The sequence below is a fragment of the Galeopterus variegatus genome, unplaced genomic scaffold, assembly GCF_000696425.1.
Source record: "Galeopterus variegatus unplaced genomic scaffold, G_variegatus-3.0.2 Scaffold119, whole genome shotgun sequence".
Taxonomy (NCBI): domain Eukaryota; kingdom Metazoa; phylum Chordata; class Mammalia; order Dermoptera; family Cynocephalidae; genus Galeopterus; species Galeopterus variegatus.
The window spans coordinates 826,450-839,846 of NW_007726230.1; the positions used below are offsets into that span (position 1 = coordinate 826,450).

A 13,397-nucleotide genomic window follows, 5' to 3' on the forward strand; every position below is an offset into this window, starting at 1 on the left:
ACCAGCCAGCTGCCAAAAAAAAAGAAGAAGAAGAAGAATACCCAAAGTTTTAAATTTGAGATATTAATTCCTATTCTTACTTTCATACCAAAATTGTTGGTAGAGGAACATGATTCAGACAGTGGACATTGGTTACTTTTCAGGAATAAGGAAGGGAGCCATTGTGTGTATATATGTTTATGTGAAAGGAAGGTATTTCTGTATTGTTAGAACTGTTTCAACAGACCTGTATTAGTTTTTATAATAACACTGAAACAATAACAAACACACAAAAACCCTTCTGAAGTAATAGTTCCAAAGTGGTAATACAACAAACCTTTAAATTTCATATGATTGGCAGTAAATTTGGCAACTTTTCCCTCAAACTTCCAGCAAAGTAATTATAATTGTAGATAAAAATATTGAGTTATATAAATGCCCATAATGTTGTAGAATTGGCAAAATAATCAGCTTTCAACTCATTCAAAATAAAAGATATATTTTTTTTAAAAAGGATTTTACCATTGTTACTTGTTTTTACTTTGCTCCCTTCTCCTAATACACTTCCTAACTAAAACACATTTCTACTCCTTAAAGGAGGGATATCAGTATTACAGTAGTGGGGCTGGAGCAAGAACCCCCAAACTGACAGTGTCCCTTATGTCTCTAAGAAATCCCTCCGTAACCAGGTTAAAAATTTTCCACTGTGGATATACCAGTAGCATTTGCTTATTCAACAAAGATTCAAGTGCCTTACTCTGTGTCAGGTAGGCATTATTTTCAACTACCCACTTAATGTCTCCACTGGATATTCATAGACACTTTAAACTCCACATATCCCAGACTCAACTCTTAATCTTCACTTTTAAACCTGATCTTCCTCCAGGGTGCTGACATCCATCTCTTATACCTCCTCTTCTCATCCCAACATCCAATCAGTCAAGTCCTGTCAGTTTTAAATCCTGAATATTATGATCAGTTGATTCTACTATCTGTCATCTTTATAACTTCCCTACCAATCCAAGTCAGTCCTTCATTCAACAAATATCGACAGGGTGCCTGCTGCATGTAGGCACTGTTGTAGGTACCAGTGATACTACAGTGAACAACACCTTTGCTCTCCGAGAGCTTCCATTCTAGAACTTAGGCTTTCCACCATCTCTCAGCTGGACTCCTCTTTCTGCTACCTAACTAGTATTCCCTCCCCCTCCATATTACACTCCACATAGCAGTCTGGGTAAGCTCGTAAAAGAAGCAAATCTGAATAACTCTTTCAACTTACAATCCTTCAGTGACTCTTACTGCCCTCAAAATAAAATCCAAAGTCATTAACATTGCCCAGATGGTCCTGCCAGTGGCTTTAAAACTTTTTAACCCCAGCCCACAGTAAGATAAATTACACCTCATGACCCACTATCTGTACATGCATGAAACACAAGCTTCATGAAACAATACTTTATCATGTATGACACACTTGATGTTTTTATTCAATTCATTTTTAATGCTGGTTGTAATCCATTAAACCGACTTCTCGGTTTAATCCCCAAAGGGTCAAAACAGAATCTCCCCCTGCAGCTTCATTTGTAGCACCTTTTCTCCAACTTGTTATGTTCCATCACTTTGTGCTTCTTTCAGTTTCATGAGGATGCGAGGTCCTTCCTGCCTCATTTCTTTTCTACCTGCTGGTCCCTTAACCATGAACACTCAACACCTTTCCCTTTATGCTTCGGTCTCCTAATCTCCTTTTCCTTAACACATATTCCAGGTCACAGTTTACATGGCATTCTCATGAAGCTAGTATAGTTCCCTGGTCATCCTCTCACAGTATCTTTGCTCTTCCTTCACAGCCTGGAGCACAATTGTAAGGAAAGCACCCTTTGATCAATGCCACCCCCCCAATCTATAGCTCCTTGGAGGTTGATACTACTTCCATTTTGTTCACCCACTAGCCGTCGTGATAGGGTTAGCACTATCTAACCCATTTGTCGAAAGATGAACAAACGGGCCAGCCCGCGGCACACTCGGGAGAGTGCGGCACTGGGAGCGCAGCGACGCTCCCACCACGGGTTCGGATCCTATATAGGACTGGCCGGTGTGCTCACTGGCTGAGCGCGGTGCGGATGACACCACACCAAGGGTTGTGATCCCCTTACCGGTCACGAAAAAGACAAAAAAAAAAAGAAAGATGAACAAACAATCTCCCCCCTTGGGGAAACTTAAAATTCTAGGAAGGGAGCAATAAATACAAGAGTACTTCAAAAGGTTCATGGAAAGATTTATATTATGTTTCAACTCTATTTTCCACAAACTTTTTGAAGTACTCCTGTACACCAACAGAACCTGTGTCTGAAGATAGGTTTTATATTTTTCTGAAAAGCTCCCATGGGACTCACTCCTCCTGTACTATTTCTAAAGAAAAGTCAAGTAAAATTAGCAAATGAGTTACATCAAGCTTAGATGCAACATTATGACATAAATTAAAAACTTCACAAGTTAACAATGACACTTCTCACAAATTTATCCTAGACTTCAAAATCTGCTCCTGCTAATGTGAAGACTATATTAGTGAGAAGCACAACTTTTTAATTTCCCAACTTTTATGGGGAAGGTTTACAGAAGGATACTTTATAACAATAATGTCTTTTTACATGTTAATGTCTAAAAATAGTTTCTAGAAAATACTTACAGTTCTTATTCTCTCAAAGACAAATTTAACTACTGCTACTTCAAGTTGGATGAGCAGAGAAAAACAGGACATGACAACATAATCATCATTTTAAATAAGAAAGGAAATGGGCCGGCCCGGTGGCGCACTGCTACAGTGCACCGCTTGGGAGCGCAGCAGCAGCACACCCGCTGAGGGTTCGGATCCCACATACAGACCGGCTGCTTACTGCCTGAGTGAGGTGCGGGTGCAACACCGAGGGTTGCGATCCCGTTGCCGTTGCCGGTCCCGGTCAGGTACGGGCACGACACTGAGGGTTGCGATCCGTTGCAGGTCACGAAAAAAGGGAAAAAATAAATAAATAAATAAATAAATAAGAAAGGAAATTATGAAATAAAGCATTCCAGTGTGCATATAGTGCTTTCTCTTTCTTTCTTTTTTTTTTTTTTGAGAAAGGCAGAGTAAAATTTTTAGAAATACTGAGCTGTACTGATCTGAACAGAGAACGGTTCCCTTTATTATCTTGGATGCTTTTTATTATAGGATCCACTGCATAAGTATTCCATAAAGAGTGACACATTATCTAGATGCAGGTATATGATGAGGCAAAAAAGCCCAGAGGTTTGCCTCAAATTCTGTTATTTTTTTCCAAGAGGCACCAATTGCAAGTATCTTGCAATTTTAAAATGTTGAAGAAAGGAGGCCTGTGGCTCACATGGGAGAGCATGGTGCTGATAACACCAAGGCCACGGGTTCGGATCCCTATATAGGGATGGCCGGTTAGCTCACTTGGGAGAGCGTGGTGCTGACAACACCAAGTCAAGGGTTAAGATCCCCTTCCCGGTCATCTTTTAGGAAAAAAAATGTTGAAGAAAGGGTGGTGCCAACATAAGAACAGGGTCACTATTAGGTCACATGCTAAAAGAAAATCCTTCAAACTCTCCAAGTAAGGTCTGTGTTTTAAAAAACCTTTGTTAAGAAGGCTGGCCAGTTAGCTCAGTTGGTTAGAGGGCAGTGTTATAACACCAAGGTCAAGGGTTCAGATCCCCAAACCAGTAAGCTGCCAAAAAATAAATTAAAAAAAAAAAAAAAACTTTGTAAATTAAAACAAAATTTAAACTACTCCACTTTAGTTACTATATACCTTTTTCCAACAAGAAGAAAGAAGAAAAAAGAAATAGGCGTCAATAAAAAGCATCCCAACAATTCTTCAGAGATTTAGAACCAGCAGTTTTGCCACCTCAAACATCCCTGTCAAGTTCCTTTGGTTGTACGTGTGCTCCTAATGTGGATACACTAGTGGATGCACTATGGCAGAGATAGGAAGCTATTTCCCAAACAACTTACAATGTCTTACTAAAAAGATTAACTTGTATACAGACAGTGGTCTCAATCATTAAAATAAATCTTAATTACCTGGGCTGCACCTGTTAGAAATGCAGAGTCCCCTGAAGGTCTGATTCAGTAGGTTTGGGATGGCAGGCTCAGTGCCCCACACACCCCAAACTACCTTTTAAATAAGCAACTCAGGTGGCTTCTGACACAGGGGTCCTCCCCCCACCTTCAGAAAAAAACAGACTAGAAGACTCACTTATCTCACCTTCAATAAGGACTAAGTTGGAGGTAATATTTCTGACATAATGACTTAGATTCCTAGCTGGAAAACCAAGAGACAAAGAGCCTCCTTACTAACTATGCTCCACTCCACACTAGAAACTCAGAGATTTGTCATGATTGGCTCTTTCCACAAAGACCATAAACTAGACAGCAAGTCCAATGTTATACCCCCAACGAAAACTCAGAGCTAGATGGAATAGCGCAAGGCATCTTGGTCAGGAAAGCCCAGAATGCATTAATTGTGTCTGAGGATCCCTAAAGACCCCCAAACTGCACTGACTGTAAACTCCTGCTTCAAGGCCTCTGGTGAAAACGTCCAGAGGGCAGAGATCTTTCTCTCTCGTTCCTCTGAGAGCCTGGCACAATGCGGAACAAATAGATAGAAGATATTGGTGTCCCTGTAGGATGTGCAGGGAAAGTGAATTTTGATCTAGTTCCCATCTGATAACAAGAATGCCAATGAGTAGTTGTAGGGGAGGAAGTTGAAACTGCTGTTAAAATAATTAGGTATTTCTTACGAATTTCACTTTAATTTCTTTTTACAAATAGATATTTAATTTAGAACTGGGTTTAAAGTTGTAATCCCCTCCACTTCCCACTCTGCAAAAGCTCTTTATGGATCAGGTAAATTGCTCTACCACAGAAGAAAACACTCGGTCTACAGCCATAGCACCCATACCACCCAGAACATGTCCAATCCGGTCTGATCTCAGAAGCTAAGCAGGATCAGGCCTGGTTAGAACGTGGATGGGAGACTGCCTGGGTGCTACAGGCAACCAAAAAAAAAAAAAAAAGGAAGCACTCAAGTTATTTCATTCATCAGAATTATGTAAAAAAAACACTAAAGATAGAATAATTGGCACCTTTTTTTTTTTTTTTAATAAAGATGACCGGTAAGGGGATCTCAACCCTTGGCTTGGTGTTGTCAGCACCACGCTCAGCCAGTGAGCAAACCGGCCATCCCTATATAGGATCCGAACCCGTGGCCTTGGTGTTATCAGCACCGCACTCTCCCGAGTGAGCCACGGGCCGGCCTTAATTGGCACCTTAGTTTGTTCATCATCAGAACAAATGTCTTGAGAGTGCCTTATCAAGGAAGCCCCCCAAATAATCTCTTTCATCTATGTACCAATCTCCTCTATTCAGTGTACTTTACAAACATGAATTCTAAGCAATGTGGAAAATGACTATGAAATATTTTCATTATGCAATATGAAAAATTAAAATACTAACATTGGTACAGTGGAAAGAGTATAGGCTTTGGACTCATACAGTTTGGAGTTCAAATTTGAACTCTAACACTGACTAGCTGTGTGAATTACTTTTTCAACCTCCATTTTCCTCATATGTACAGTGGGGAAAATGATTCCAACTTCACCATAATTTGAAAACTTGACAGTGTAAATAAACCACTTAATTAAGGGGTCTAGTTCACCCTAGGCACTATGTAAATGGTAGCTGATGCTGTTATTATCTGAAACCTCTACATTTGTAGATCAGAAAGCAGTAAAAAAAAATTTTAATCCTCCCAATTGCCAGTCTAAAATTATCTATCAACCAAGCTTTTATAGTCAAGTATATATTTTTTACATTTTGTAAATTTCAAACACTTTCAGCTTACCCTTTCAATTCCTATCCCAAAACAAGGGTTCTATCCCTTTAATAGTACTTCACAGGCCCCATTATTTCCCCACCTTCTGCATCGCCATTTTCAAAACAGCCCTCTTCAAAACCTCTCCAATCCTTCCTTCTTAAAAATTCTCCCCGTTCATGCCCTAATACTATAGTACTGATACCTCTGACCTAATAGAAAGGACCCCCAAGTTTGCAAATGCTTGTACCAACAATCATTCTAACAAACACTTGATCCCTACAATAGCTCAATTAGATACCCAAGGCTGATGTTGTATCTCGATTTTACAGTTAAGACCAAAGATACATAGTAGAAAGCAGCATAAGCTCAGCCTAGAACTCAAATTTTCAGATTCCAAGTTCAGTACTCTTTCTACCCAACTTATAAAGCTACTATCTCTTTTTTTTTTTTTTTTTTAAAAGATGACCGGTAAGGGGATCTCAACCCTTGGCTTGGTGTTGTCAGCACCACGCTCACTGAGTGAGCCAACCGGCCATCCCTATATGGGATCCGAACCCGAGGCCTTGGTGTTATCAGCACCACACTCTCCCGAGTGAGCCACGGGCCGGCCCAAAGCTACTATCTCTTGCATGTTCTTTCTTTATATCATCTGTTCATTAAATACAGCAGAAACGATCTTTGTATATACTGGTATAACTAGAGCACTACTACAAAGGACAGCTTCCTCCCATCTGTATTTTCAAGAATACCCAAGCAACCCCAAGATCCTAAGACCAAAAGTTACTTTCAATGCTTCCTGCACAATTTTCAAATAAGAAAGAATTCTGGGACGCTGCATGAAAAAGGGCCAAAAGGCCTGGGCCACCGTCCCTCTATGCCGCCCTACATAGTTCTCCACTACTTTCAATATCTGCCCTCCTTCCTCCTCCCAAGAGCCTTTTCTTAGGTCTGACATCCCAACAGGGACCCTTCTCAACCACAAACGACCCTAGTCACCAAACAGACTTAAGCTCACAGCTAAGTCTTCCTCGCACGGCAGAGGCTCTTCGGAACATTTACAAAGCGTCCCTCCTGTCTGTCCACACCCCTTTTCTGAAAAACTTAAATCTTCCAGAGTCCGCACCTTCTCGCCCTCCCCCCTCCTACAGCGCCCCACGCTCACCCTTGCACCTCCTCCCAAACCTCCCAGCCTCCCGGGTTGGCGGGCGATACTTCCTATCTCTCCGGGTCTGGATCGCCTAGCCTGCAACCCGCCGACCCAATCCAGCCCCGGCAGATCGCGGCCCCCTTCTGTACCCCCGGGGGTACAAGGCCCATCAGCCTGGTCCCTGCCCCGCCTCCCTGCCCAAGGCGCCAAGTCCTCCGAGCTCCGTCTCCAGGCCCCGGACGGACCCCGAGGGCTCCGGACGCTGCGGAGAGGACAGGAAGGGAGCTGCAGCGGCGGTGAGGGTAGACGGCAGGCCAGGCGCTAGGGCCGGGAGACTCTGGGCCCGGCCGGCTCCCGGCTCCGGTGGCCCGGACTGAGCCCTCCCGCTCCGCTGGCCCGCGCCTCCGCGGCCTGCCCTCACCTGATCCAGGTTCTCGTCGCTGCCGCTGTCCTCCGTGTCCGAGTCGATCACGACTCGGCCTTTCCGCTTCTTTACCATGGTGGCTCCCCGGCTCCCACGCCGGACACCGCCCGGACTCCCCTCTTGCCCGCCTGCCAGTGGGACCGCCACTGCCACCGCCGCCACTGCCGATCGACCCACACAAAGGCGACCGCGCATGCGCGCTCCGCTCCGCCCCTGGCCCCGCCCCTGACCAGCGCACGCTCGTATAACTTCGTATAATGTATGCTATACGAAGTTATTACGTATTGCGCTCCGCTCCGCCCCTGGCCCCGCCCCTGACCAGCGCACGCCGCTCACCGGCGCCCCGCCCCTCCCCGTCCCCGACGCAGCGCGGGAGGCGGGGCCGTGGGCCTACCAGAGTTCCGGGAGGGTGACAACAGTGGTTGGCCCGGCGCCGGCTTCGGACTTCTTGGCTGTGTCTGCTGTGGTACTGAAGCTCAGTAGGCTCCCTACCTGTCGGGGGCTGGAGCCGCAAGGATCTGGATCCACACTGAGGAGGCTCGCGTGTTTCCAGCCTTTCAAATGTCCGACACTGATGAAGTGTGGAGGGCGACGCTTCGGGCCGTCCTCCCGGAAGACATAAATAACAGGACCACGCCGAGGGCACCGGTTAGGGGACGGAGACTGCCTACTTGGACTGTACATGCTAAGCTGGAGCCCGGAGAATGCATCTGAGCTACCTAAAAGAAGAGTGGAGAGAAGTATGTTGCAAGCAGAGAACAACGTGGGCAAAGGCCTACTGATAATAGAGAAAGTTGGGTTCAGGAACTGAAAGTCCATTATGGCCGGAACAGAACGTGGTGCGTGGGGATAAGGCCATGAGGCTGGAGAGGGATGCAGCGGCCACATTGAGAGCCTAAAAAGCTATATTAGGGAGTTTGGACTTTAGTATTGAAAGAGTTGAAACTGAGTAACGACATGATTGGATTTGTGTTTTAAAATGATTACTCTGGGGCCGAGCCCGTGGCGCACTCGGGAGAGTGCGGCGCTGGGAGCGCAGCAGCGCTCCCGCTGTGGGTTCGGATCCTATGTAGGGATGACCCGTGCGCTCACTGGCTGAGCGCGGTGCGGCGGTGCGGCCGGTCTCAAAAAGGACCAAAAAAAAAAAAAAAGGATTACTCTGGTCGCAGTGTGGCGAATGGATAGGGAGTGAGACTAAGGGAGACCACTTGGGCTGTTGGTGTTTTCTTGGCGAGAGATGATGGTGTCCTGAACTAAGGAAGAAGCAGTGGGAATGGAGAGAAGTAGTTGGATTCTGGATAATTTGGAAGGTAGAATCACCAGGATTTGGAGATTAGTTGAGGGAGGAGTAAGGGAAAGGGAGGTCCCAGACACCGATGATGTTCAGATTTTGGCTTAGGAAGATGGTGGCAAGTGAGCCCTTCATAAAAACAAAGAAATATGGGCCGGCCCGGTGGCGCACTGGATAGTGCGCCTCTTGGGAAGCACGCGGCGCTCCCGCCCGAGGATTCGGATCCCACATACAGACCGGTTCCCGCTCACTGGCTGAGCGAGGCGCGGGAGCAACACGGAGGGTTGCGGTCCCGTTGCCGGTCCCTGTCCGGTATGGGGGCGACACTGAGGGTTGCGATCCGTTGCCGGACACGGAAAAAGACAAAAAAAAAAAAAAAAACAAAGAAATACAAGAAGAGAGAAGAAGATTTGGGGAACTGGTGTGTGTAGGAAATAAGTTCAGTTTTATCCCTGGTGTGTTTGAGGTTAGTTGATAAAAAGGTCAGCTCCAGAAATGATTGTGGGATTTGGAAAATAAGGTAAGGAGCATAAGCAATAATGTGAAACTGGTCTTGAAACTCCTTTGGAGTCTGTTAATTTGTTTATTCTAGAAATGAATTTGGGAGTTAGACCCCTGTCTTTCCTGGGTAATGCTGAGCACAGGCAGGCTGCTGAGTTTTTCTCACTGGCTCTCTTTTCCCACTTTACTGTATAAATTTTATTTTCTCCATCACGTTACAATACATATTACAAATGTGCATGTCTGATGCTCCCTCCAGGGATGCGGCCCCCTCCCTTGGGGTTGCAAGGCCTTCTTTGACCTTGGCCACAGTTATGGAAGTAGCTCCACAGAGGCGTGGGCACAATTTCCCAGGGTGTGTTGCTGCAGACCTGTTGGTTGTTATGCTGTTGTTCAGGGAGCCTCACCGGTTTGTGCCGCTTACCTTACAGGTCCTCCCGCCCCCAAGAAATGCACCCACCCAGTCCCTAGACTCATCCTGGCCCTTCTTAGGCTTGCCAGTTAGTCCAGTTGGTTAGAGTGTGATGTTATAACACCAAGGTCGGGTTCAGATCCCCATACCAGCCAGCCACCAAAAAACAACAAAACAGGAATCATCTTGGCCCACCTCAGCTCCCTGCCTGTTTCCCTTAAGTCTGTCTGTAGTCCTTTTATTTCCTGTGGCTTATGAAACTGATTTATAGTAAGCTCTTAGGAGACTATTATAAATGCAAAAAAAAAAAAAAAAAAGTACATGCCTTAAAATAGTAATAAAAGAAAATATCATGTCATACATAGAGAAATCCCTGGAACTAAACATATCTCAGTGTCCACTTTGCTGCTGGTTAGCTTGAAAAGGTGTTCAGGATTAAGGTGAAGAAAACAACGTAAATAAAGCCCAGCTACCTCTTTATTCCAGAAGAATTTTCCTAAGGTATAACCTGTAGACTTTTCTCCCTCAATATATCCTTGACACTAAACCCATGGCCAAGATGACCCAAAATGACTAGGCCAGCTCCTCCATTTCTAACCACCCTGAAGCTTGATGCCCTTCTGTGAGGACCATCTTTAAATGTGTTAAACAGAATTGCTAAAAAGAAAGCCATAAGATAGTCAGCAACCCTTGACTGGCACAGTGAATTGGATTGTGTCCCGTCAAAGTTTCATGTGTTGGAGGCTTGCTCCCTCACTGTGACATGGTGTTAAAAGGGTGGGAGATCCTTGGGCCGGCCAGGTAGCGCACTGCTACAGTGCGCCACTTGGGAGCACGGTGGCGCTCCTGCCGAGGGTTCAGATCCCACATACAGACCGGCCGCTCACTGGCTGAGCGAGGTGCGGGCGCAACATCAAGGGTTGCGATCCCGTTGCCGGTCCCGGTCCGGTACGGGCGCAACACTGAGGGTTGCGATCCGTTGCCGGTCACGAAAAAAGACAAAAAGGAAAAAAAAAAAAAGGGTGGGAGATCCTATTACAGTAATTGAAAAGTGGGGCCTTGAAGAGATGATTAAGTTGATGGTTTAATGGTTGTCACAGGTGTGGTTTTGAGGCCTTCTTTTAAAGAACAGCACATGAGAAGTTCTTACAGAATAGTTTAAAAAGTCATATCCAATTTTTTTTTCTCCTTTCCATGAACACCACATTGTCTACAGAATAAAGTCCGAACTCTTGGGTCTGGTATACAATGTGCTTTGTGGTATGGTCTGGCTCAGACCACCTCTACAGCAGTGTTTTTCTTTTTTTTTTTTTCTTTTTGTCTTTTTTACTGACCGGTAACGGGATCATAACCCTCGGTGTCGCGCCCGTACTGGGGACCGGCAACGGGATCGCAACCCTCGGTGTTGCACCCGCACCGCGCTCAGCCAGTGAGCGGGAACCGGTCTCCACATGGGATCCGAACCCTCAGCGGGAGCGCTGCCGCGCTCCCAAGTGGAGAGTGCGCCACCGGGCCGGCCCTACAGCAGCGTTTTTCAATTTGCAGGTCATGAAGTCAATTCAGTGGGTCACAAGTAACCATTTTTATTATTTTATTTATCTATTTAAAAAAATATTATATATATATATTGTGTGTGTGTGTGTGTGTGTGTGTGTGGCCAATCGGTAAGGGGATCCAAACCCTTTACTCTGGTGTTATCAGCACCATGCTCAACCGATTGTGCTAACCTGCCAGCCCCACAAGTAACCATTTTTAAATTGCAATAGAATAGAATTGAAATCATTGGAGTATATTGCATATAGTAATGGAAGTGATGTTTGTTTCATTTATATATTACATAAATGAAGATAGGCTAACTTTTGTGGCAGTGGGCTGGCCAGTAGCTCAGTTGGTTAGAGTGCAGTTGTAACACCAAGGTAAAGGGTTCGGATCCCTGAACTGGCCACCCACCAAAAAAAAAAAGTTTTGTGGCAGTAACAAACAAAACCAAGATCTTATTGGCTTAACAGAGCTAAGCTTATGTTTCATTCATGCAAAGTCTACTGTGGATCTCAGAGACGCTCAAGGGCAACTGTTTTCTTTTTGTTGGCTTAGCAATGCAGGGGTCTTCAATTTTGTGGCACCTCGATATCAATATATGCTTTCACAATCACTGATGCAAGGAAAGAGAACACTGGATGGTCTTGAACCTGAAGTGAAATGCTTTGGCCAGAAATTGATAAATATCACTTCTCATAATCTATTGGCCAGAGCTAATCATGTGACTGCCTAAATGCAAGGAGACAGAGAAGTATAATCCTCCAATATGTCCAGAGATAGACATAGATGTTGGTGAGCGGTAGAAAATTCTACCGTATACATACACATGTACATACTGGGTCATAGTAAATACATTTCTTATCGTGGGTCACAACGAAAAATCTTTGAGACTGCTATCATGCTTCCTCCTTCCTCTGCCCTCATCACGTTCTGCCATCCAAAGGAGTGTGTAGAGCTTACTAGACCTGCATTCAGAGGCCAGTTCTATCACCTCCCTGGCTCTATGAACTTGGTTGAGTCACCTAACTTCTCTGAGCTTCATTCTCCTCAGGGGTAAAAGAGGGAAATAACATATGTCTTACAAAAGTATGGTGAAGCATAAGAGACATGGTATGGTAAGTGCCTGGCCCTGGGCTTGTCTCTGTGTGAGTTTAGTCTGTAGAAATCATTACCATTCTGCCAAGCAGAACTCTTCCATTTTTGCATGTGTTCTCCTTCACCTGAATTGCCTTTCGCCCTCTCATCTTCCTGTTAAATGCTTTATCTTTCAATGCTCAGCTCATGTCTTCTTCTACGAACTGCTCCTCGACTCAGATGGGCAGATATTATACAGAGTAATGAGCATTTATCCTGGAGATAGCCAACATATGTGGTTTGAATCCCAGCTCCACTTCACCAACTGTGGACAAGCTTATAACTAGCAATTTACTTAACATCTCTAAGATTCTGTTTCCTTACCTGGGAAATAGATGTAATATTAGCACCTACTTCGTAAGATTATTGTGAGGATTAAAGGAGAAAATGCTTGAAAAGTGTTAAGCTTAATGCCTGGCCAATAAGTGCTTGTTACATCCTTCTTTGAACCACTACAATACCTAGTATCTTCCTCTACTATAGTTTCTTTCACACTATTGCAATTATTTGTTTGATGGCATGCCCTATACTAGACGGCGTACTCATTGAGCACTGTCCCAGAGTTGAGCAATAACACTAGTTCTTTTGAACACATACAGAAAAATTGCAGGAATCATGCTAAACATTTTATATATGTTGTCCCATTTAATAATGATTGGAAACTACATTAAAGTTCTGCTACCTTCTAAGGTTGGCCAGTGCTTGACCAGACCTCTGTTTCTTCCCTCACTGACTGCAACATAGGGATCTGCAGGGCTTTACTCATTCATATCCTGATTCTCAGCATCCTCAATATCCTCTGTTCCTAGGCTTCCTAATGATGCTCTTAATGTTCATTTCATTTTGGGCCAGGGGCTTCTCTTTGCAGTGGCCATCTCTTGATCTGCCTCATTTTATTCCCTTTGCTATATTATCATTTCAGGGCATTTAGCTGCCCTATGTTCACAAATAGACTGTCCCATGTTGTTTTTACTTCCAATTTGGGTGGGTTTCAGTTTTGTTATGAATAAAGCTGTTGTTAAGCTCTGGTAGAGCCACTGCCACTGCCTGGGAGGCCAAGGGAGAAGATGCCACAGATTTGGCTAGGTTCACCT

General features: G+C 44.7%; 1 protein-coding gene across 1 annotated transcript in view; it reads right to left on the reverse strand.

Moving 5' to 3' along the window:
• The window catches only part of RTF1 (Rtf1, Paf1/RNA polymerase II complex component, homolog (S. cerevisiae)), a 48,048-nt gene extending 40,427 nt beyond the window's left edge, over nt 1–7,621 (reverse strand). Inside the window, exon 1 of the mRNA XM_008587594.1 lies at nt 7,424–7,621. Coding sequence (XP_008585816.1) covers nt 7,424–7,621 — 198 coding nt within the window. The remainder of the gene's footprint in view (nt 1–7,423) is intronic.
• Nucleotides 7,622–13,397: the final 5,776 nt, after the last annotated feature.